Source organism: Pseudorasbora parva, chromosome 12 (assembly GCF_024679245.1).
Source record: "Pseudorasbora parva isolate DD20220531a chromosome 12, ASM2467924v1, whole genome shotgun sequence".
Lineage (NCBI taxonomy): Eukaryota > Metazoa > Chordata > Actinopteri > Cypriniformes > Gobionidae > Pseudorasbora > Pseudorasbora parva.
Genome location: NC_090183.1, coordinates 6207675 through 6235055, shown reverse-complemented (window position 1 = coordinate 6235055; position 27381 = coordinate 6207675). Strand labels below are relative to the sequence as shown.

The 27381-nt window shown below is 38.4% G+C and overlaps 1 protein-coding gene across 2 annotated transcripts; it reads right to left on the bottom strand.

The window, feature by feature from the left end:
- Positions 1–7: 7 nt before the first annotated feature.
- Positions 8–26521, bottom strand: kdm4aa (lysine (K)-specific demethylase 4A, genome duplicate a). 2 transcript variants are annotated; one of them, XM_067458881.1, is made up of 22 exons: positions 26402–26521; positions 24985–25144; positions 24688–24863; positions 23672–23786; positions 23369–23562; positions 22793–22842; positions 22601–22704; positions 22382–22519; positions 21872–22296; positions 20024–20196; positions 18395–19944; positions 17218–17308; positions 13514–13695; positions 13197–13392; positions 7499–7575; positions 6995–7050; positions 6485–6593; positions 6013–6201; positions 5433–5603; positions 4421–4540; positions 4252–4344; positions 8–1391 (listed from the first exon to the last, which is right to left on the bottom strand). In XM_067458881.1, exons 2-22 carry the CDS (start codon positions 25129–25131, stop codon positions 1254–1256), a joined length of 4494 nt encoding a protein of 1497 aa, XP_067314982.1. In that variant the 5' UTR covers positions 25132–25144; positions 26402–26521; the 3' UTR covers positions 8–1253. The 2 variants fall into 2 exon arrangements, with proteins under 2 accessions (XP_067314982.1, XP_067314983.1); XM_067458882.1 differs by having other exon boundaries at positions 20024–20193.
- Positions 26522–27381: the final 860 nt, after the last annotated feature.

Below are 27381 nucleotides of genomic sequence, written 5' to 3'. Positions count from 1 at the left end.
CACCATGTCAGCTCACATCTTTTACTGATGCACATGAATGATTTTTACAAAATACATGTATGGAAGTCCTAGAGCCTCTGCATTCAGAAGTGCAGTGAGAACGAGGCTCATGTTTGAAAGCTAAACAAGAGGCAGAAGAAACATGCCGAAAGCTTTTTTAAAAGATTTTTTAAATTAACTACATACAACTCTATCTCACAGTATATGAACATTAAACATGTATCATAAAACAGCAATAAAATAGGCTTCTTGATAGAAAAAAAAAATATTTTATAGTTTTTGTTTTTTATATAGTTAAGATTAGCCCTATCTATCGAACAACTGAAGAACTGCAACAACCTTACTTTCTCCAAATGCTGTCGGCTAGCCGCTCCACAGGCCGAGCGGGTCAAACCGGGGCCTCCTCAGCCGTTTACAAGTACATTTCTGGCTACTACAAGGGCAAAAAGTACAGCTGAGAAGTGCAAAAATAGCTTATTAAAACCGAGGGGCTTTTGATAAAATGTTGACAGCAGTAAGCTACATTAAATGAGGGTGAATTGAACCAGAGTGCAAGGCAGGGCTCTGAACAGCTGCGTAAGTGAGATCCTTGGCATTTCGCTACGGGCTTTGCATCTATGCGACCCTCCTTCCAATAACAGAACACACCCATCGCATTGAACATCGACAGCACTAGAACTCAAATGGATATTGCAAGTTACTTTTCGTAAAGCACCAGGTAATAAATAGGCTTGTACAAAATGACTCTCAAAGACATGCTGAATTAATTATGTTCCAAATAATGTACAATATTCAGGATCTCAACCGCACAATTTATGACAGCGTCGATCTTAAAAAAAGGAGATCCGTGTCCACAAAACGCAATGGCACCTCCGTTCGGTAAGATACGGGTAGAAACAGCACCCAGAATTAAGTCAAATAATTTAATGCAATTTGATAAAATGATAAGAAATGGAGATTACAAATATTCTGTATCAAACGAATGTGGTTTAGAGCGACTTGATGAACAGGATGCTCATGCTGATGTGTTTTTGTGTGGCACAGTTTCACAGCGCTGAGGTTATAAGGGCATCAAAGCTGCATTCTCTGAGAAAGACACTGTGAAACACCCTGCCTCGACTCAGATGGGTGAGCGGTTAAACCCACACAGGTGTCCGCCGCCCACAAACTGAACACGACTGACATTGGCAGGGTGGGCTAGAGTCCGCTGGAAGAGTGCTGGTGGTTTGAGGTGGAGGCCATGTCGTCGCTGGCTACTCCATGATGGCTCGGTAGATGACGGGTTCAATATAGTCCCCTCTGTACCTGGAGTTGATCACTCTCTGTCTCTTGCTCTCCTGAACCTTCTTCTCTCCAAACATCCCGTCAAAACGCATGTCCGATGCCTTGGACTGAATCACACACACACACACACACACACACACACACACACACACACACACACACGCACACGCACGCACACGCACACGCACACGCACACGCACACGCACACGCACACGCACACGCACACGCACACGCACACGCACACGCACACGCACACGCACACACACACACACACATTACTTTCAGCTTCATTGTGAAAAAAAGTTTGTAAAGCTCTGAAGTGAATCACAACATTACAGACTTTGTCTTATTTTCAAATACTTGTTTGTTTCAAATCAAAGACCACACCCTACCTACACCCTTAAATAAGGCACAATTTGAAGGGACAGTAATTTGTGGTGGTGTCTGAAACTGGACTTTATTGAGTGCACTCATTCAATCCCACAATGCACCACAATAACGCGTGTACAAACAATGTAGGCTCAACTGCTAGATAATACCCATAATGCACTGTGAGTGAGTGTCGCACACTGAATTTATTCCCTCGTCTGACCTGAAGATGGCGCACGCAGGTAGAATTACATTTTTAACTCTTTCCCGCCAAACACAGAATTTTCCATTACTTGTGAGGAAACGCTTCCCGGCCAAAAACTGAATTTTCGGGTTTCTGTGTTTCCACTGTTAGACGCTAGGGGAGCTATTATGCATCTTCTGAATGAGTACGGAATCTCCTGATCAAAACACGTGAGTAAGATGCAGTAAAACGAGCGATCATATGTGACCAGTCACGGAAAGTAGGGACACAAGTCGGTTCTGGGGTATTTTGAGTTATTTACAGTTTCTGAAAGTGTATTCTCCAAGCTTTTCAACAATGTGTAACACATGGAAATCTGATAATATTTGGAGAAGTTGTGGCCATCTGAATGTAGGCATTTCGAAAAGTGTAAACGAGAGAAAACAGCCTGTAAAGTTTTGCAGTTCTCACCTGTTCTCACCTGCTGGGAGTGACAATAGGGCTCATTTACATCTCATTTAGATAAGCCATACCCCCTGTAAAGCTGCATGGTTGCTAGTAACGACAGACGCAACAGGAAAATCGGACCGCATACTACTAGTAATAAAGATGCTAACATTACCATCTAAAAGCCATTATAGTAATGTTTTTTTTTGGCAAGTGATACGATGCTAGCGATTACAATTAAAACGACAGTTAAGAACAATAGGTAGGTATGGGAAGGTCTAAACATGAGATAACGTGTGTGTGTGTTCTTAGAATGAACACAAAACGACAAACTTTGGTGTTTATGGAAACACACCCCATAAGAAACAGAAAAATATTCTTGCAAATCTCGTTGCCTCCAATGAAATAAGTCGTTCGGGCACACTTTCTGTTTGCCGGGGTCTTCTTAGTGGATGTACTGTGCGTCTGTTCGAAGGGGTTAAAGACAGAGAAATGGGTAAAGTCCGTAACCGTGGCTGTAGTGTAGGGGTAAGTCGCATGTCATTAAGTTTTGACGCAAATCGATCAGAGGTCTGAATCCGCCTTTTGCCACACACTCTAACCGAGAAACACTTATTAATAAACACGTTAGATGCTTTATTTCCACTTTTCTAATATTTTCTCGATTCTTTTTGAAAATAAATGCCTTTCCGATCTGATATGTGATGGGAAAAGGGAGTAGAGAGAGTGTGGCAAAAGGCGGATTCGAACCTGTAAACGATTTGTGTCAAAACTTGATGACATGCGCCTTACCCCTACACTATAGCCACGGTTACAGATTTGACCCATTTCTCTGTCTTTATCCCTGTCAAATGTTACTATCGATATAGCCTCTGATTTCTTACGGTCCAACTCGTCTGACGCCAGTCTGATACATTCTTCCTCTTCTTCATCTTCGCTCAGCTGTAGATTAGGGTATTATCCAGTCTTATTATGCCGCTTTCATCCTCGCTCAGATCATCTCTACAGCCGGCCAGAGCGCTGCATAAATAATACGCCACGCGTCCCTTGGAGGGCGGAGCAATAACAAAGCCAGTATGGAAATACACACAGTCAAAACAAGGCGATTTCAACCTCAAAATATACGCTTTTAAATATACCATTAATGCCTTCTCAAACACGGAGAGGCTTCTTCGTGATTTCAACTAACAGATTCTGCAAAAAAGCGAAAATCACATAATTTGAAAAAAAAAAACCCGCTTCTTTCTCATTTTGCTTGAAAGTAGAGCTGCCGACTTGTGTCCCTGGTTTTCGTGACGGGTCACATATGTAATCATATGCATATGAAAAATAACGTGATTATCAACATTAAACATCATATGAATCAAAACGATCTAATGTTAGTGAATGAAATGAGGACCCAAGATGAGCTTCAGGACTGTGCAAGCATTAGGGATGGACTCGATCTACTCCATCCGTGTTTGATCATCACTCTGAATCTGATCTGGATACAGTCTTTCAAAAAAACTAGATTTTCAGCTTTTTATTCAAAATGTTGCTTTTTTAAAATTAAACTTACCCATATTCAAGTGTCCAAAAAAAGAAGGTATGAAGCTCTTTATTTTCGACATATTGCATGCTCAGATATTCATTAAACAAAATATTCTATGAGCTATTCAATATTTGTGCAAATTGTTGGCTGGCAATTTTTTTTAAATAAACGCTTGCGACGAAAGAGTTAATCAAGGTTTATAAAGTTTCCACGGCAAACTTCATACACAAATCTCATAGCGAGATCGTCTTGATTATGTCAGTTTCTATTTCCTTATGAAGAAGAGTTTTTACTTCCAAATCCCGATTGTTGAACACTATCTGCAGAAGATTTTGAATTATACAAGCTCAATGACTATTAAGTACCATCATCACACCACAATTTTTTTGTTTGTTGGCAATTTTACTTGCATTAATCCTTAACACATGAAGCTCACCAGACGAGATTTGACCCTCTTGGGCAGCTCTTCATCTAGGGTGTAGACGTCATCTCTCTTAGTAGTCAGCTGTGATCCGTCCTCAAACTCCACCTGAAGAGAAACAGTGATTTACTAAATAACCAAACGTAGACAGGAACCTCAGCTTGAACTCTTCTGAGACATTTACCTGGTACATCTGAATGACATGAGCTGCCACAAATTTGGCTCCATAGACAAGACCATCTGTCCATCGGACCTGAACCACTTCACCCTGTGGTGGCGGACCCAGCTGAGCGCAGTCTCGGTTCTACACAAAACCATAAATATACAATATATAACACTGTAGTCATAGTTAGATAAAACACACTACGGTTTAAAGGAGTCAGTAAGATGTTTTTTTTTAAAGAAATAATATTTTTTATTCAGAAACGATGCATTAAATTGAGCAAAATTATAATGTTATTCTTAAAATGAACAAATGTTGTTCTTTTGAAATTTCTATTCAAAGCTTCTTTTTTTGGAATAAACAATATAAAAAAGCACAAATGTTTTCAGCAATAATCATAAATGTTTCTTGAGCAGCAAATCAGAATTTTGGAATGATTTTTGTACAATCATTTGAAACTGAAGACTGGAGTAATGATGCTGAAAATTCATCACAGGAATAAATTACATTTAACAATATATTACAATAGAAAATTGTGCTTTTAAATTGTAAAATTTGACAATTTTATGGTATTTCTGTTTAAATAAATTTAGCCTCGCTGAGCAGAAGACAATTCTTTCAAAAACTAGATCACTTAGTGTATGTTTATTACAGAAATTTCAAAACCTGCAACATCAATTTATTCACTCCATAAATTCCGAGATGTCGATGTGATTTTTCTAGTCCTGGAAAACTAAACATTTAATAGATTATAAATTATATATATATATATATATATATATATATATATATATATATATATATATATATATATATATATATATATATATATATATATATATATATATATATATATATTTATTATTTTAAATTTTTTTTTTTAAATATAATTATAAATAAAATGTAATTTAATATAAATTATAAAATATTCCCAGATACATCCGGATTTTCCATGACTTATTAATCTCATAAATGACTTATTAATCTCATAAATCTCATTAAAAACGAGTTAAATGCATGCCTTGTCCCTTACCACAATGTCCTCTGGGAAAAGGTTATCACTGAAAGAGCCATCGTCAAAGTTGACCTCATAAAATGTCTCTTTTGTCAACTGTATGACTTCACACTGGTAGTAGCGTCCATTTTTGTGCTTGCAGATGACCTTCTGACCCACGCTGAGCTCCCGCATGGCTGCTTTATTACGCTGCAGAGAAGAAACAGACAGAGGTAGGGCTCTATGAAATAGGTTTTATTTTTCCCCACATTAAATTTTTTATCTGTTGTAATTTTCCTGGGTTCCATTATTTAACATTTTCTGTGTATTGTTTTAAATGACTGATCATGGCATTGACATAAAATGACAGTCACTTAGTAGTTGGAGGGTAGATGCTTTTCACAATAAAAGGAATATACTATAATCAGGGGCATATTATCAAAGCAATGGTGGGTGAAGTTTGGGTGCACATTATGCAAATGACCACTGTCATAAATGTATTACTTTTTATATTATGGTTTGAAGAAATAAAAAATAAAAAAAAGTATTCAAACACTTATGCCTTGCTTAAAAATGTCTAAAAATGGAAACAGGAAACCTGTAGGAGAAACCTCACTACCTCTGATTGTACGGGCCCTTTGTGGCGGCAACAGGTGACGTAGACGACGAAGGGCCAGTTGTCCGGGTGCATGATGACGCCTGCGGCCTGTGCGCAGGTCGGGTGGTATGAGGTGGGGCAGCGACCGTGAGAACATTGCACACAACAGCCTGACATTTTCTTCATCCGCCGTTTGCAGTAGTAACACTTCTAAAAGCAGATACAAGGGAAAATTAGCTCACAGGAAATCAGTTCAGAGGAAGTGAGTCAGGAGGAAAGGGCCCTCTGTGCAGATATATATAACACCATGTCTGCTTACACCTTAAGCACTTCCAGGAAAATAAAACATCCTGAAGTTACAAACTCTGTTGTTCTCTTGCGTAAACGATGTGGATCATGATTTAAGACACGTCAAATTGTTGATTAATGGAGGGTTGGTGTAGTGAACTGAAAAGTTGTTTTAAAGGCTGGCTGTTTTCACACAGAAACTCACCAGTTTGAATCTCTGTAAGGGAATGCCGCTGAGATCCACGGGCGAGCGTTCAGAGATGTTTACAAAGCGAGCCTCTAGCACTGCCACCGCACACAGGACGTGAACCCATCTGTGCATGGAGACACGTCAGTGGTGATAGTCTTTATAATTTACATTAACAGATGCTGAAGAAAACAGCAGGATGAATCTCACAAAACCTCTCAACATGTCCAAGTCACATTTAAGCAATTGTATTTTGCATGTAGTAGAATGGATCACTTAAAAGTATTTTTAATTACATTCCTGAGAGGTTTTGTGAAACTAAAACACTAAATGATCCAAGTAATCTCAACCCAGAGTTGCGCTATAAGGAAGGTTACATGGAAACAAAAAGTTCTTGTTGGTTTAAAGCACACAAAATCCAAAAAACACAGCTCTAAGAATTCAAGAGCTAATGAAACGTCTTGGTCAGTATGCATTGGCTGTGTATTTAATCACTCCTGCCCTCTAGTGGACTTCCATTTTACTTACTTGCCATTATTGGCTCTGTGTAACGCTCCTCCTCTCAACGAACATAGACAGCAACTCTGTCAAGAATCACAGATTCAAACATCATTGACATACAATACACTGTACTCATCATAAAATGGATGAGAGATGAAAGATTGTTGTGTTAATTGCAGGTGTACAGTGGTTTAAAAGGTACTTGGACACTTAATGCTGCACGCAATGTACAAATGTCACTGTATTAAATAAGAAAAAGCAAGTGGCAAGAAAAACGCACTTGTTCAAGTAAAACATTTCACAAAAAGAATGCTAGGTTTTGTAGTTTGTATATTCATGTATGTTGTATTTTAGTTGTTTTTGGATTTTGACAGCCTCGATCGCTGTATGGAAAAGCACAATCTCGGCACAAAACGTCAAAGAAAGTTATTCTGCTTTTTAATAAGAATAAGGACAGAATTTCTAGTTGAAGTATTTCTTTAAGCATCCAAGCTTTTTTAGGCCACTATATGTACAGATATTCATGCGTACCTCAGCGAAGGCGTTGGCTTTACAGCGAGCACATTTCCAGTCTTTGGAAATTCTCAAAGGGGCCACACCGTAACAACCTAGAACAAACAGCACAATAAACAGATTTGTCAAAACTGACACAGCATGTTCAATTTTATGACGAGACCACCATGGTGCAAGTTTACATGCTGGACATTTATTCCCTAATAGTCTATATTCTTATTCTTAAAGGCATCACTGCTGAAAAAAAGGTAACGCTTTAGAATAATGGTCATTAGTTAACTACATTAATTAACATGAACTAATAATGAACTGCACTTATAAACCATTATTTATCTTTTTTAATGTTAATTTCAACATTTACTAATACATTATTAAAATCTTGTCAACATTAGTTAATGCACCGTGAACTAACATGAACAAACAATAAACAGCTGTATTTTTATTAACTAATGTTAACAAAGATGAACAAAACAGTAACACATGTACTGCTCATGGTTAGTTCAGGAAAGTTAATACATTAAATAATGTTAACTAACGACCATTAATGCAAAGTGTTTCCCAACATTTGTTTTAAATTCATGTTATAACAAGACAAACTACATTTTTGTTCAAAATTTTGGGTTTGCTAAGATTTTTAGATTTAGATATAGTAAGGAAAATAAGTATTTCAACACCCTGCTATATTGCAAGTTCTCCCACTTAGAAATCATGGAGGGGTCTGAAATTGTCATCGTAGGTGCATATTCACTGTGAGAGATATAATCTATAAAAAAAATAATCCAGAAATCACAATATGATTTTTTTAAACAATTATTTTGTATGATACAGCTGCAAATAAGTATTTGAACACCTGACTATCAGGTTGAATTCTGACCCTCAAAGACCTGTTAGTCTGCCTTTAAAATGTCCACCTCCACTCCATTTATTATCCTAAATTAGATGCACCTGTTTGAGGTCATTAGCTGCATAAAGACACCTGTCCACCCCATGCAATCAGTAAGAATCCAACTACTAACATGACCAAGACCAAAGAGCTGTCCAAAGACCCTTGTATACCTCCACAAGGCTGGAAAGGGCTACAGGGAAATTACCAAGCAGCTTGGTGCAATCTTGGAGCAATCATTAGAAAATGGAAGAAGCTAAACATGACTGTCAATCTCCCTTGGACTGGGACTCCATGCAAGATCTCACCTCGTGGGGTCTCAATGATCCTAAGAAAGGTGAGAAATCAGTCCAGAACTACACAGCATGAGCTGGTCAATGACCTGAAAAGAGCTGGGACCACCGTTTCCAAGGATACGGTTGGTAATACACAACGTCATGGTTTGAAATCATGCATGGTACGGAAGGTTCCCCTGCTTAAACCAGCACATGTCCAGGCCCGTATTAAGTTTGCCAATGACCATTTGGATGATCCAGAGGAGTCATGGGAGAAAGTCCTGTGGTCAGATGAGACCAAAATAGAACTGTTTGGTCATAATTCCACTAAACGTGTTTGGAGGAAGAAGAATGATGAGTACCATCCCAAGAACAGCATCCCTACTGTGAAGCATGGGGGTGGTAGCATCATGCTTTGCAGGTGTTTTTCTGCACATGGGACAGGGCGACTGCACTGTATTAAGGAGAGAATGACCAGGGCCACGTATTGCGAGATTTTGGCGAACAACCTCCTTCAACAATGGCTACTGAACCAAATATTAACATTGATTTTCTCAGGTGTTCAAATACTTATTTGCAGCTGTATCATACAAATAAATAGTACAAAAACTGTTAATTTTTTATTTTTTAGATTATGGCTCACAGTGGACATGCACCTATGATGACAATTTATAAGTGGGAAAACTTGCAACATAGCAGGATGTTTAAATACTTATTTTCCTCACTTTTTTTATTTTCAGCATCATTACTCTTCAGTGTCACATGATGCTTCAGAAATCATTCTAATATGCAGAATTTTGCTAAAGAATTGTTTTATTATTATCAGTGTTTGTGGTATTATTAAAGGTGCCCTAGAATGAAAAAATGAATTAACCTTGCCATAGTGAAATAATACGAGATCAGTACATGGACATCCCATACTGTGAGTCTCAAACACCATTGCCTCCTACTCCTTATGTAAATCTTGTGCATGAAAAACACCTCGGAAAAATAAGCGATTCTCAACATAACGCCAAATGCGACGCAATCGCTGGCAATCATTTATATGTACACCCCCAACATTTGCATATGTCAGAACATGTTCATTGTCAGGCGGAACTGATGGAGCCAAATCATCGGGACTGCAGGTAAACAAGCGTCACTCGAGGATAGCAAAAACAGCAGCCATTCATACCATTCACACAGAAAAAAATGTCAAGTCTTGGTTGGGATTTATTATAATCGGATACCGTAAGAATTTAATTCAAAATCGTTCGTTTGCTTAACCCATTTCAAGCAAGCTTAGCTCAGTGTCTTAAACTGGAGAAAAGGGGGGCAATTACAACTATACTCCTGCAAGCAGTTTAGCGATTTTATCCACTTATTGACTGTTTAAACAATTTCTGATTAAATTGAAAGTTTCTTAGAGAGACAGCATTGTCTAGATAACACAAGATGCTAGTACAGTAACAATAGGATACTCCAAGTACCATGTACAGTCTTGTTCAAAATAATAGCAGTACAATGTGACTAACCAGAATAATCAAGGTTTTTAGTATATTTTTTATTGCTACGTGGCAAACAAGTTACCAGTAGGTTCAGTAGATTGTCAGAAAACAAACAAGACCCAGCATTCATGATAGGCACGCTCTTAAGGCTGTGCAATTGGGCAATTAGTTGAAAGGGGTGTGTTCAAAAAAATAGCAGTGTCTACCTTTGACTGTACAAACTCAAAACTATTTTGTACAAACATTTTTTTTTCTGGGATTTAGCAATCCTGTGAATCACTAAACTAATATTTAGTTCTATGACCACAGTTTTTTAAAACTGCTTGACATCTGTGTGGCATGGAGTCAACCAACTTGTGGCACCTCTCAGCTGTTATTCCACTCCATGATTCTTTAACAACATTCCACAATTCATTCACATTTCTTGGTTTTGCTTCAAAAACAGCATTTTTGATATCACCCCACAAGTTCTCAATTGGATTAAGGTCTGGAGATTGGGCTGGCCACTCTATAACATTAATTTTGTTGGTTTGGAACCAAGACTTTGCCCGTTTACTAGTGTGTTTTGGGTCATTGTCTTGTTGAAACAACCATTTCAAGGGCATGTCCTCTTCAGCATAGGGCAACATGACCTCTTCAAGTATTTTAACATATGCAAACTGATCCATGATCCCTGGTATGCGATAAATAGGCCCAACACCATAGTAGGAGAAACATGCCCATATCATGATGCTTGCACCTCCATGCTTCACTGTCTTCACTGTGTACTGTGGCTTGAATTCAGAGTTTGGGGGTCGTCTCACAAACTGCCTGTGGCCCTTGGACCCAAAAAGAACAATTTTACTCTCATCAGTCCACAAAATGTTCCTCCATTTCTCTTTAGGCCAGTTAATGTGTTCTTTGGCAAATTGTAACCTCTTCTCCACATGCCTTTTTTTTAAAGGGGTACTTCAGCGCTGGGAAGATGAATCTGTATTTAAACTGGGTCATCAATGCAGTAGAAATGTGAAATTATTTTTGAATTTGGTGTCTTCTAGACTGAGAAAAGACAGAAAATGTATTTTTGTCCCATGGGATGAAAGACTAATATTCCCAGAATGCTTCGCTGCCTCGTGAGGCCATTCCCAACACCACCAACTTGATTACTGTGACTGAGTTAGAGACACTACAATTAAAAACTGAACGTGTCTGCTCAATATAATGAGTGAGTCACCACGCGAGTATCACAGCACTGAGCACTAAATGCAGGAGTGATGAGAGCTGAGGTAATCGCGACTACACTCGCGGCATACATTCACAATGCGAGTTCAGTCTGGCGTGTTTCAGTTCATGCCTTTGCAAGCTTAACTTTCATAGAAATTAATTTGAGAAGTTAAAAGACTTACATTGCCCACCATAGCTCCGTTTAAATGAGTGCCTGTAGCTGTGGGCTTAGCTCTCCCTGCAAGCTGAGCGTTATCTCCCATCCCCCATGCGTGGATTCAAAACATGCGGAAATGGCTCCCTCTGCTGGCTGTAGTCTTTAGCCTTTGGGCAAACATTCCTCCTATGATGCAAAAATCGTCAATTTGCATCATAGGAGGAATTTTTCCAGAAATAAAATGCATAAATCTCCTGTCTCAGGGGGATATGAGGGGGGAAAGCACAATCATTTGAATATACTCCAGGGTTTCTACTGATACAAAGCCATATGCTAATCGCTGAAGTAACCCTTTAACAGAGGGACTTTGCGGGGGATTCTTGAAAATAGATTAGCTTCACACAGACGTCTTCTAACTGTCACAGTACTTACAGGTAACTCCAGACTGTCTTTGATCATCCTGGAGGTGATCATTGGCTGAGCCTTTGCCATTCTGGTTATTCTTCTATCCATTTTGATGGTTGTCTTCCGTTTTCTTCCACGTCTCTCTGGTTTTGCTCTCCATTTTAAGGCATTGGAGATCATTTTAGCTGAACAGCCTATCATTTTTTGCACCTCTTTATAGGTTTTCCCCTCTCTAATCAACTTTTTAATCAAAGTACGCTGTTCTTCTGAACAATGTCTTGAACGACCCATTTTCCTCAGCTTTCAAATGCATGTTCAACAAGTGTTGGCTTCATCCTTAAATAGGGGCCACCTGATTCACACCTGTTTCTTCACAAAAATGATGACCTCAGTGATTGAATGCCACACTGCTATTTTTTTGAACACACCCCTTTCAACTAATTCAACTAATTGCCCAATTGCACAGCCTTAAGAGCGTGGATATCATGAATGCTGGGTCTCATTTGTTTTCTGAGAATCTACTGAACCTACTGGTAACTTGTTTGCCACGTAGCAATAAAAAATATACGAAAAACCTTGATTATTCTGGTTAGTCACATTGTACTGCTATTATTTTGAACAAGACTGTATAACCAAAACACCGGATAGTATACTGGTTTTGGTTTCGTTGGAGGGAAAGACGAGCGTTTGTGCTTGCGGTTGCAACTTTCAGTAAGATTTCAGTCATTTAAATCCCCCAATCAGAGCTTTTCTGTGAAAAGAAAACATATACTATGCAGTGATTTACCTAAATATCTACAATCTGGCAACCATATGCATGCGACCTCTTGTGCGTGCGTGGCATGGATGATCTGAAAGCACCAATAAACAAGTAGGCTGCATTTTAGCAATCTCCATTTGAGATGTTCTGCTTAAAGTGTTATTCAGTAGGTCTGTGTTCTGTCAAGACGGTCAGGACTTACAAGCCACTTTGCTGAACAACTGAACGGCTGAAATAAGCCAATCAGAGCAGGGCTCAACATTAATATTCATGACTCTTCCAAATAAGGCAAAAACAGATCATTACATCCTAGGGACAATTTTTAGGGTTGTAAATTGACCTGTGAAACTGTATCTGTACAATTTTTGCCCTTAAATAAGCCACATACCCTCTATGTAGATATCAGAGAACAATTTAACATATTTTTTCAACACCTTTAATGTCTTCATTTTGATGCTCCCTTGCTGAATGGAAGTATTACTTTCAGAAAAAAAAGGTAATGTACAAAATGAGAACTATCCAGTATTGTGACGGGTCAGTACTCACTGGTGTGCACACGGACACTGCACAGGGAGCAGCTGATGAGCAGGCTGGTACCGTCCTCCTCCAGGTGAGGTGTGGATGGCTGGATGTCTGTGCTGTCCTCTGTGGTGGTGGTGAAACATCTCTCTGGAATTAGAGGCTTGGTTCTTATCTGACCCCTGGGCAGCATCACAGCCGGCTCGCTTTCGCCACCTTCAGACTGAACACAAACACATAAACAAGATGTTATACAGGAAAGCACAGGGAGTGTCAGATGATATTTATTATACTTGAGTGACAGGAAGTAAATAAACGCAGATGTCTGAAACAGACCAACGTACCCGCTGATGTGCCTGGAAAAGCATGCACACAGCGCAGTAGGGAGGCAGCAGACCCATCTCTCTGTTGTATTCTCTCTCTTTGTCTGGATTATATGGTCTGTTCTGCCACAGCTGGGTCAAAGGTCGTGCCCAGGCCTCCCCGTCCAGCCCGTCCTCCTCTGATGCTGCCGGATCCTGCAGCTCTGCACATGAACACCCAATCACATCATTCTTCATTGATGCAGATTCATCAGCAGATGCTTTTATGCGTGGTACATAAAGTGATTGTGGTACATTTAGCAACTTTTTCCATTGTTAAAATACTTTCTATCAAAGCAAAATAAGCAGTAATCTCAGCCTCAGGCGTCATGCCCACAGACATTGGCTGTTGTTCACAAGACGTGCGTGCTGCTTTCTTTAACAGTCTGTCTGGAAACAAATGTTGTGACGCCAAACTCCCTCGTGGAAGAAGAATGCCGTCAATGCCGTTTACGACTGTGACAATGAGCGATTACCAGGATCAACTAAAGCTGGATTTTAAAAAGTATGTAAAGTTTGCAGCTTCATTGTTGCAGTAAACTTGCACAATGTTCTTGAATGAATCATTTACAGATGTACACCGGTCTGTTATTGCAGGGACATCAACTTTACATTTTCACGCCCCTTAACATGACGCAGAAAAAAACAAACTGTGATTGGTTGTGTCACATGCCAGTCGAACATCCTCTTGGGCAGTCATCGACCAATGAAAGCTACAATAGAGTCCAGACCATCTGGCGTCAGTCTGAAGGTCTGGCTATTTGTGACTAAATGTGCATTGACAACTGTACATAAAGCATTCATATGGTGACTGTATGGTGTTTGTGATAATTACTTTAATGTGATAACAGATCACTCAAAATTGTAATGAAGTCAGACACTTTTTCTTTAAAGCTGCTTTGAAACGATATGCATTGTGAAAAGCACTATACAAATAAATTAAATAAAGTGAATGTGAATTGACTTCTTGAAGATTCCAACACGGACTCTTTGGAACATTTCGACATTGCTCGATTAGACTCGTGTTACAGGTTTAGGGCAGGAATGTTCTTTTGCACAATGTGCAAATGTTTGTCATTCTGTTTGGTGGTGCAGGTGCGCAGAAATTACACACCTCAAACACTTAATTCAGACTGAAATTAATATTCAGTGGAAAATAGTCTGGGACTCCATGCACAGCTGCTACCACATTTAACAGCACACATGGAACTCATTACTAACGCATTATGTTTTAATTAATTCCAACAATTTAACACATTGATTTAATTCATTAGTTATGGAAAAATATCACCTTAAAGGAACTGTATGTAAGAAATGTTTCAATTAATCATAAAATGGCCCAGATGTCACTAGACATTAAGAAATCATGTTAATTTCAAATAGTTATATCACTGACAACAGTAGTCCGGCCAGGATATTGTCATTTAAAAGTTGTTGTTGCAGACCTCAACTGATGTTTATGTTGGCATGTTGTGTTTTGGCCTGAAGCTCCACCCTCTACCTATCGACCAATCACAATGTCAATAGTGTTTCAAATCCGGGTGGCCAGCTCTGCTCTAGTTAGCTCAGCTACAAACGTTCCTGCAGCCTATCTGGCAACCTCGAGTCAGGGGGGAGGGCAAGAGGGGAGACACTGCTCTACAGTCATTTGAAAGTGATTGCAGTACCAGTTTTGGCCACAATCTTAGATACACTTCCTTTAAAAAGATATTAACGCATTTAATACCCCCACTCCGCCCCAGACTTAAGCAGGTCATCTTATGTTTCATACAGTTGCAGGGAAACAACTGACTGTGTGATGGAGCCTATAGAATGCAGTTTCAGGGCTCTATACTAACATTTTTTCTTGAGGAGCACTTGTGCTCCTAATAACTCGTGCACTATGGTTATTGAGTGACATTCGAATGAGTTGGCAGTCATTCCGGTCAGTGGAATTTCGCCCTCTGCCGATTTGTAGCTTTGTTGTCCCCAATGTCTGCTGCTTGACCTTGTTCTTATGAACCGCCATCTTTGAAATTTTAAGGATGGAAGCAACCCGGCGCTCACTGTATCCCTCTGCCAGTAAAGCCAGAATTGAACCATTCTTTTTCTATTTTTTGATTCCAATTACTTTTGACGTACTACTAGCACTGTTTTTGCCATCCAGCTGGTCCTACTGCAAGAGGATAGTGATGGACACAGAAGTGTTTTTTTTAAATACTTTTCCTTTTTAAATAAGATTTGGTTCAGGTGATCACCTAATCAGTAGAATGATGTCTGCCTGTGTTGGAATTCAACAGACATTGGAATGCAATGGCTTCCATAGTCGTTGAGATGCTGATTTAAGAAAAAAATTGCAGAGGTCTCTTAATTTTTTCCAGAGCCGTATTTGAGGCTTTTTTTGTTTAACACGTTAAATCATCTTTCGGGGTAATTTTTATGTGAGATTCATTTAAATTAATATGATTAATAAATCTGCACATCATGTAATAATTTAGGGATGTCAGGCCATTAAACTCTGGGAAAGTTTTCTGTGATCCAGTAATCAAAATCATTCAAACAGCTCTAATGTAAAGAAGGCCAGGCTGATTACATCACACATAGCAGAGAAAATAGAGACACACATTGCGGTTTTAGTGAATTATTTGTTCCAGTGTGTGCTTTGCTTTAAAACACAAGCTCTGTCGTATTCTGCTTTTTTTTCAGCAGAATACGACAGAGAGAGTATAATTTCGGTGATGTACTGGAGTCGTACAGTAAGCGTGTAAGAGTCCGATGTAATAATCAACAAACAGTGAATGTGCGCACTCTTGATCACTGATCACACACAGTACATTCGTGTTGTTTCCACACACACACACTCACTCAGGAAGGATAATGTTTCATTTTTCACATGTATATTGTTGTGTTTAGTAATTGTAGGTTTTTGCAGTCAGTTGATTTGGGAGGGTTTTTTTTTGGTCCTGTTCGGTAACACAGGGTGCTTAGATGTGTATAAATCTATTATATAATATAATTATATGGACTCATTATATTTGGTTATTTGGTGTCATTTTGGAGTCTCCAAAGATCCTTGAAAGCTTGCAGAAAATAAAGATTTTGAGAGTCACCCTTCAATCTGTTTACTTTGGATAAAGCAAATTATGACAAAATGTATGTGTTTAATGAGATAAATGGCGTATAGATTTTATAATAAGTGTGCTATTTTTATAAGACCATAATTATATTATAATATAATTAATTATGATTGACAGTTATGACAGCAAGAGTTTTCTAAGGGAGAATACATTACTGGAAGTAGTAATCTGTAAAGCTCATGTAACTGTTATTTTATTGAAAATACGTAGGCAGTTGATTGATTGGTTAAAAAAAATGGCCCATTAGGATTAGTAATATACTACAGTATAAATATAATATAGTAGTTATTAATATTTTAAATTAACTTTAAATTAGCTATATTTTCAGTATTCATTTTTGTTTAAAGTTTATAATTTTATTTTGTGTTTTTTATACTTCTATTCAGCGTTTAAAAAAATAAAATAATTTTAGTACTTGAAATTGTTTTATTTCAGTTAGCTGCCAAGGCAATATTTCTAATTTTATTTTATTTTAAGGTTATTCATTCAGCTTTATTTCAATTTCCCCCAAAAATATATTTAATAGATTTTCTTTTAGTCAACAAAAACAACCGTCACATGCACACTGACCTTCATCGCTGATGCTGTCCTTCATCAGAGGATGGTGTCTGGGGAGTCTGGGAAGCCTGTGCTGAGCATCCACTGGACGTTCATCTTCTTTCTGCAGGATAACACAAACTCACACTCATTATACACAGCAGAGCTTGCAAACCCCCTAGTAATTCACTCCCAGCAGGGGTTTGTGATTTTGTGACAGATTGGTGTCAAATTAAATGTGGAAAAAAATTTAGTTTAAAATAAAAATGTAAAACTAATAATTCAGAACATAGTTTGTTTTTGGATACATTAATTACACTATACGCGCATAAACCTGAATCATGTCCACAGCCAAATGCATTTAAATTAAATTATTATTCTTTCAGCACAAACTTTCCTTTCTATGTAAATTAGGCTTATTATTGTATTATATTGCCTGGAGCAATTAACGTCACGCTACTACTAATCATGAAAGCAGGTGGTACTCAGACTTTTATTAAGATAAATGTTTGTGCATGTTTTAATGGATGACAGGAGTTATTCATCAGATGAAGAAGAGCACTGTAAGCGGGCACATATCCAGACATGAATTAGTAGAGTGCGGTTTCATCATTTGACATAACCGGGACTGTGGTAGCAGTGTGATGCGGAACAGCACCAGCATCGTTTGCTGGTATGAGGTACTAAACTGCATCCTCCACAATTCAAGAAGGAGAATTACGTTCAGCACTGATTTTGTGGGTGTGTTGTGCTCACTGCTAACTGATACAGGTTTCAGCAGGAATGAATCCTTAATCCCCGAAAACAAGTTAGAATTTGTTACTAAATGAGACTACAGAGGTTGTCGGTGACGGTCATCTATTCACTTATTCGCTTCTACAGCTTCGTTATGTTTTATAGTCATGCTCTTGCAAACTATTCTAACTCAAAAACATTTTTTTAAAGACTGAAAGAGTTGTCTGAAAATTAATGGAGGTGAAGAAGTCATATAACCGTTGTTTAGTTTGTTTATAAATATAATTCTAGCCTTTTACTTCTGTTGATTGTATTTAGGCTTCAAAATTCTTTTGTGAAGGATATCCTGATGAACGGAACGAAACACACTTTTGTTGTTCCCAGAGCTTATTTCCTGCAAACATCCAAAAGATAATAGCAATCCCTTTAATAAATCAGCTGCTTAAACAACAGAGACAGAGGGCATGGTACGCACCTTACTGTCCTCTTGAGAATCGCTGTCAGAGTCGCTGTCTCTGTATTTCTCAAGCCGACTGCGCGGCTCGGGATCGCTGTAATCTCCTTTAGCGTAGCTGTGAACATGCAGCACCTCCGCAGGGCTCAGCGTTCTCTGGAAGATATGCTGGACAGCGGGCAGGCACACCGGGCTACCGCCTGCTAACCTAGAGCTACAACGCAATCCTGCAAGTTTAGGATTGATGGCACTGCTGCTGGATTTTGTGATGACATCAATTGTGGGGGCAGAGTTAATGTTGGGCTCATGTTTAGGGCTGTTGCTGGGTTCTGATAGGCCATCACAGGTGAGGGCAGAGTTAATGCCAGGTTGACTTGGACTAGGGCCGATGGTGTTTATAGAGCTGTTGCTGCGTTCTGATAGGCCATCACAGGTGGGGGCGGAGTTAATGCCAGGTTGACTTGGACTTGGGCTGATGGTGTTTATAGAGCTGTTGCTGGGTTCTGATAGGCCATGACAGGTGGGGGCGGAGTTAATGCCAGGTTGACTTGGACTGATGGTGTTTATAGAGCTGTTGCTGGGTTCTGATTGGACATCACAGGTGAGGACGGAGTTAATGCCAGGTTGACTTGGACTAGGGCTGGTGGTGTTTCTAGTGCTGTTGCTGGGTTCTGATTGGACATCACAGGTGAGGGCGGAGTTAATGCCAGCTTCATATGGACTAGGGCGGATTGTGTTTATAGTGCCGTTACTGAGTTCTGATTGGACATCACTGGTGAGGGAGGAGTTAATGCCAAGTTCACTTGGACTAGGGCTGATGAAGTTTATAGTGCTGTTGCGGGGTTCTGATTGGACATCACAGGTGGGTGCAGAATTAATGCCAGGTTCACTTGGACTAGGGCTGATGATGCTTATAGAGCTGTTGCTGGGTTCTGATTGGACATCACAGGTGGGGGCGGAGTTATTGCCCGGCTCACATGGACTAGGGCTGATGATGCTTATAGAGCTGTTGCTGGGTTCTGATTGGGCATCAAAGGTTGGGGTGGAGTTAAGGCCAGGTTCACTTAGACTAGGGCTGATGATGCTTATAGAGCTGTTGCTGGGTTCTGATTGGACATCACAGGTGGGGGCGGAGTTAATGCTGTGTTGAGAGGAGATAGTGCTGGTTACAGACACAAAGGGTGGGACATCAGCGACAGAGATGTCGCTGGAACAGGAATGGGGCGTGACATCACTTGGCTGAGCATCAGTGATGCTAACAGTTGTCAGGTCAATGTTTGGAGTGATGTCATCAGGCTTGCTTTGGACATCACAGCTTTGAGTGACATGTCCAGACTGAGAGGCATCACTACTTGAAGCCAAATCATCACTGATGCGGTTTGTGGATTGCGACGATGAGGTTACGTCGCTGGGTTCAGAAGGAGTGACGTCATCTCTTTGCTGCATTATGTCACTGGTGGAGGTGGGGTTGGATGGTGAGAGACCCGCCTCTGTGAAAGGAGGGTCTTGATTCTCTTGCTGCTGTGGAGGTGGTGTATCTGTCTCCATGGTCTCCTCAGCTTTAACAATGCCTGTAAAAACACAAATTGGTCAGTTTAGTATTTTTATTATAGCATCAGCAGTTATCATTTACTGTATATGAGGCTCTACCTGGGTCAGCTGAGATTGATTGTTCCTTCTCGTCGCCTGTATCAGTTTGGCTGAGTTTGACTTTCTTTTTCTCAACTTCCTCCTCTACTTTCACTTGATTGTCGTCCTCTTTTGCTTCATTGCCAGTGCTGGGTCTGAGCCGCTTCTGGCCCACGTTCTGCTTTGGACTGCTGCTGTATAAAAAGAAGGGAGATTAGAGATCAATATACACACATTAGTAGTTTGAAATTCTTATTATTGTGTAGTGTTCTAGTAAATTACCATTACTTCTAAGATAACCTTCAACAGTTTACTTTAGCAGTGTTATTTGAATATTACTTATATATTATATTATTCATTAATGGGGACATAACATTAAGTATTTTAATATGTTCACTTATAAAGTTAATAAAGATTTTTTGCACAAACATTATCCAGAAAAACAATTTTCTAGGTTATTTCTGACCCTCTATATGAAATGATCAGTTTGTAAACTCTACATTACACTGTGCCTTGTTTGCAAAACAAAATGCTCCGAACAAACATTTAACCATTCAACGTGATCCAGGACACCATTAAAATAAACCATCCACTTGTTTCCGACTCTGGGATCCTCCTGAAGTTTGTACAGACTACAGAGACAGAAGTGAGCTGTTTAAACTAGACGTCAAAGCTAATGTTCCTTCACTCTCCCATTTTTGTCCTGTTGACAGACTCAAGCACGTAGAGTGTGTCAGAAACCGAATGTGCGTCTGTATACTTTATCCAGTGTAGATAGCATCAGTCATTATAATGGCTTCTGTTTGGTTTTGATGCAACACAATGCTCATCTCCAGTGTATGTTAATGTCAGCCATTAAGGACTGAATGCCAGTGGTGGGGCCTATGGTGCGATGATGTATAACTATTCGTCTGTGTGACAGATCACCCAATATTAAAAGGTGCCATTTTTGGAGCTTGATTAAATTAATGCTTTATTTATAATGAGGGTGTCATTTTAAGCTATGAAGCTTGCAGGATGTTTTAATGGTACAAATATGATGTCAAGACCCCTTTAATATTTAAAAATTTGTTGGTAATTTTTCTGTTTTCATTTGAACTCTTAGGTTGTGATGTCATTTTTATTATATAAAAAAAATATCTATCTAGCTTTTTAATGTTTATTAGATTTTTAGTAATTTTAGTACTTCAACTTATTTATTTATGTTTGTTGCCAAGTCAACATTTCATTTTTGTTTAAGTTTTTAAAGTTTGTTTTCTGTTTATTTTTTTTATTCAACTTTATTTAATTTAATAAAAACTATTTTAAAATATTTACTTTTAGTTAACAATAACACCGCTGCTTCATATTATTCATGTTTAATGAAAATTTGTGGTCTTAATGTTTTGTGTTTTTGTGTCACCACTATATAAAAACAATAATTGTGTCATTTTGCATTGTGAATAGTTCTTTTTCACACAGTCACTAAAAATGTATTATTAATAATATACAATTAATGTATATATGGTGATGTTTGAGCATTTATTGTGGTAGAAAACTATAATGAAGACCTTTTGGGTTTCTTTGTGTAGTTTAATTTTTTTTCTTTTTTTTAAATAAAAATAATAACAACAAATTGCTTTTCATTATAAATCTGAAGAAAAGCTCTGTTCATAAAGTTGCGCACTGGTTAGATGTGTGTAGTACCTTGTAATAGCAAATTATATTTGTATTATGTGAATGAGGACCTGGAGTGCTTCCCAATCATAACGCAGTATTTGCATTAAGCAAATGCACCACAGAAGCAAACCAAACGCAGATCTCCTTCTGAGAAGGATTTTGTAAAAAATGGACACTTTTGAGAGCACTGAAATGATTCTTTCTACACACCTGTTGACTTGCTCTGAAGTGCTGCTAGGTTCTTCATCACTAACATGCTTTTTCTCCTCTACCTCCAGCTCTTCTTTCTCTGCTTCAGCTGTCTCTTTTCCTCCATCGGTTTCTCTTTTCACCTCCTTCTCAGGTAATGTTTCTGCAATGTCCTCTTCTCCACCATCCATTTTAGCTTTCTGCTCAACTCCGGGCTCTGCTTCTCCTGTCTCCTCCTGCGTATCTGCTTTGCTGTTATCGCTAAGCTCACCCTTCTCATTCTCCGTCTTTCCATCTGTCAGGAGCTCTGTCATCTCTGGTGTGGGCTTTGAGTGGTCAATGGGCGCATTGTCCTTTCCTGCTTTCCAAAGTTTATAACGTTCTGGTTGGAACTTGCGAACAAACACATCCATGGATATCTTCACCATGTCCTTCCGGCAGGAACACTGAGAAAGAGACACACATCAACAAACAAAAACATACCTGCCGTACCATTCGGAAGATCCAAAAACAGAGGTTAAAATAACGTACCAATGTTGCCAGCTTGCCATAATCTATCCAGCGCTGGGTTGCGAAGTTGGTGGATTCTGCACAGTTGAAGCCATGGTTAAACCCAGCATGATATCCATATGGGAAGGTCACAATGAACTGACCTGCTTCCTGTGTAACCTAATGAATTAAGCAGAAAGAAGTCAAATCATGATATTAAAATTAAGGATGACATGATAAGATGACAATAAGCTAACTAACCTTCTCAAAGGGTATTCCATACTTCCTCAGAATTGACGGTGAAATTAAAGTCATTTTGTGTCGTAAGAAGGCTTCACAACTTTGGGCGCTTCCAGGAAAAAATCCTGCATGAATGAAAATGAGAAGAGTCTTGTTATTGAGCTGCTGAAGAAGAGGAGGAACTTATAATATGTTTTTAAAAGACCACTGTACCTTTTGCAAGACGCTCCAATCGTTTCCCTTGCTCCGGAGGAACAACGTACCTGCGGAAGACCAAGTAATAATGCTTTTGAGGACAGCACAATATAAGGGACTGTAAACTTTTAAAATGTTTTTGAAAGAAGACTCTTCTGTTCCCCAAGGCTGCATTTATTTGATCAAAAATACATTAAAAAGTTATATTGTGAAATATTATTACAGCTTACAATAACTGTTTTGTATGTTGAATATAATGGAGAATGTAATTTATTTCTGTGATTAGTCTTCAGTGTCACATGATCCTTCAGATATCATTCTAAAATGCTGACTGGATAATCAAGAAACATTTATGATTATTTTCCGGATTATTTGGCGAATAGAAAGTCTTTGAAATAAAAATATTTTGTAATGTTAAAAATATCTTTACTGTCACTTTAGATGAATTGAATGCGTCCTTGCTGAATAAAAGTAATCATTTATTTTAAAAAACGTCTCAAATGGTAGTGTATACGCACAAATGCCTCTTATGAGCTACATTCCCGAAGATTCCTATCCATAAATGCAAATATTAAACACAAGTTGTGGCAGTACCAGGACTTGGGTTCTCCAAAGTGAAGGTAGTTAATGCTGTAGAGATCCATGTCCTCTGTGTGCCAGGCGAATGTGCTCTTCCACATCCCAAAATAAAGATACGGAGTGTTTACACCTTTGATTGTGATTCCACTCTCTCTCTCCACTGTGTCCAAAATAGTGTTGAGACGACCAATATTCCACTCCGTCACATCCTGAATACAGTCACAAATATATTTGTAATCATTGTCATTAAAAAGTGTACAGGTGTTGTAACTGAAATAAAGTAGCGAAGAATATTTCATTAATGAAAAGATGACTCACTGGATCATAGAGGGTTCCACTGATATCTGCTCCATATAATGGTGGATTGAATGTTAAATTCTTCCAATATTTCCTCTCCAGTTCATCAAAATCAGCATATATGGGATTACAGAACCTGAAAAATGTTTTATTAAACAGTGAAAAAGTCAACGTGATATGACATTCTCAACACATCTCAAAGCAATAATGTTGGCTAAGATATGTTTTTGTGCCTCAAGATTTGAAAACTAGGCTATGGCCCTATTCGGACAGAGATTGTTTCAAATGTGGACAGCCGTAAAAATAAATTTGCATGCCACCTCAATAAATGTGTAGGCTACATCTTCCAAAATGCATCCAAATTCCATCGAAGCGCAACCATACGGTGCTCCGCAATGGTCAAAAAGGATGTAAACAGTGAATTTTAAAGTGATGTCTTCTTGAAAACTTTTATTTTTTTCTTTTGGATGGAAACAAGACTAGACCCTGTAAATGATGAAAATATCTTATGACCCCATGTCAATTACCGGACTTACCCAATTCGGACTTACTTTAGTCCGAATAGGGCTAAAGAAATTATCAGACTGCACCCCTGTTCAAAAGTCTGGAGTCAAGACATTTATGATTTTACAAAAGATTTCTACTTCAAATAAGACATTTTTTAACATTTCTATTCATCAAACAAACTTTTGAATGGCAGTCGGGATGTCACAAGTACTCCAGCATGTTCTGCTGTTCTGTGTGAATGACGGGCGCAGATGTGCGGGTAGGCACACACACACGCAATTGACAGAATATATTAGGCTACTGTTGTACAGTAGATTTAGCTACGTTTCTATGTAATAATACGCCTCTACTAATAATAATAATGCCTAGATGGTTGCTTATCTTTCACTTGATCTTTAAACAATGTTTAATTTTAAACAACAGCCTTTACATGTTTATGTATTATTTACTTATAATCATTATCATCATCATAAAAAAAAAATGAATTTAAGATTCAACCGTATCTAAACACATCAGCATTTGTTGCTCACTTGTCTGTGTTGGCTGTTTTGCGGAACTCGCGGAGAGTCATTGGCTTCTTCTGGATGTTGTACTGAGTGAAGAGACCTGATTGGCCAGTGACCACCTGTTGAATAGGGGTGGGAATCACCAGATCATCAATGTCATCATATGTGCGCCGGGGCTTCCAATCCTTTGGTGGCACCACCTGCAGCAAACAAACACACCAATGAGCAGTGCGAACCTCAACACACAACACGAAAAAGTCTCTCACAGCAATTTGAGCTGAATGGGAATCTTATTATCAACTTCAACAAAGAGCGACTAACCTTTGCCATCCCGGCTCTGTGAGCCCCCTGCGACTCCATATATGCAATGTATCTGTTGAAGTCTTTGAACTCCTCTTTTGTGGGATAAAAGGTCATGATCCTGATGGCAGGACTCTGGGAGCTTTGAGAGACAGAGTCTGAAGCCATTCTGCCACTTGGACTGTATGAAGAGCATGAAGAATTAAGCAACAAAGAAATTAACAACAAATCAAAATCCTTAGCATAACATGCACGCTTAAAAAAACAAAACACACCACAGAAACATTGGTGAGTTAAACCTTACACTACATTTTCTCCTAACAAGTGTCTTGCTTCCAAAAACATCACCTGACTAACTACGAACCTCCTGTAACATAAACGACCACCACTACTACTAATCAAGGCGGAAACACATATATTCATTATAACTGTAAGCAATTCAAAATATCTGCATAAGAAAGAGATATAAAAATATAAGTCAAAGTTGAAATCATTGAAAAAAGAAATAAACTATTTTAAGAAAGTAATAAAATGCTGTTTCAAATACTATATACAAAAATATATTATATTTTTTAAAAATATTATTAAAATATGACTAAAATTATATTTATTTATAATTAAAACCAATAATAAAACTAAACTAAACACAAAACAATTATTTAGAGAAAAAAAATCCAATAAAACAGCAATTAATTAGAGAATATTAATTAAGTTCATATATATTTAAACTGGAAAAACTAGAATAAAAACAACCTGTGACCGTTGACAGCATGCACTTTACTGACAGAGATAAACTTAATGAACTGTTAAGAACTACATGCAACTTTTTTATACACATATATATATTACTAAACTCTTTTGTTCAAGTTCATGGTATATAATACAAACATTAACCCACTGCTGTGTTTAATAACTATTATGATTGTGAATGTTGAAGCACCTGTGTAAACTCACACTAGCATGCTAGCTGACATTAGCCACATAAACACATAACAAATGATATATTCGGAAAGTTTACTCAGAAAGCATCCCATCTATGCATCTGTCAGGATCTCCCCATCAGGTTCTGCTCAGGATCAATTAAAGTTTGACCCCGCAATCTGTCAAACTCACAGCAAAAACAACAACAACTACTACTACTACTACACACTGACGGCTAAAACCGCCCAAATGAACACAAACTTACTCCTGTCGCACAAACACACCGCTTCAGCTCAACACACACGCGCACACATGCCTTCACACAGTGTAATTAAAAGCTTTTTGAAGTGTATAACTGTGTTATTACATTAATTATTGATCCGCTCCAAACTTTGATGAGCCTGATGGCTAACTACTGTAAACACCGACACTCACGCAATAAAACACACACGAAATCACACCACACACATAAAAACAGGTTATATGTGTCAAGAGAGGACGAGAGGAGTTTACTCACGCGTGTCGCGGGCTCAGCTGAGGGATGTTGAGGGCGCAAACTCAGAAAAACAGTGCAGAAAAAGACGCTTACAGACCAGACATGTCCTCCATTAGAGTGAAGCGCGACTGCGCATGCGCGCACACTATTTACAAAGATGGAAGAAGGCGTTCCCCTGCGCGCGGCCCCTAATCAACGCAGTGCACATGGGCCCTTTTAGATAACATTTTTATAGGTATACATTTCTCTATGAACGATATGGGACCATAAAATAATATGGATTATTGAGAGGAATAAAGGGATTCCCTCCACATAAGATATGGAGACATATCTGGATCATGGATAGCTGTAGAGTAAATAAATAATATACAGTAGGCTATATTAATGTAGAACACACTCGAATGAAGTACTAAGCTGTCTCTATATATCCCATGCAGAACCTTGTATATACTGATTATATATTGTTTGTATACATCTCTGTATGTATCCCTATGGGACTATCAGTGCATCTCATATGAATAGCCTAGATGTGAACATTTAGATAAAGATAACATGATGTTCCTACTGGCCTACAGTGTTTATAAATCGTTTATACTATTTTTTATCCTACACAAAGCTCATGTACTCTGTGCATGTATGTTTCAAATATCACATATAGTCATGTATATGAGTAGCCTATAGGCCCTACTGTGTATGGATGTTTTAGTTTATTTGTATAGACATGCTTAGAATTTATCAGTTTAGACACAGACTAATTAACATCACAATATACATCCAACTAGTTGTGTATATACTGTATAAATTATACAGATGATATATCTGACTATACATCTCCAATGTGTCATACAGATGCAAACATAAATATTAGTTTATACTCCCACAGAATATATAGAATAAATCCATATACAACCATTTAGACATGATATAACCTATAATAAACCTATAAACCACACTATTTCCATACAGATCCAAATGTATAAATTCAATAAATAATTTAGATT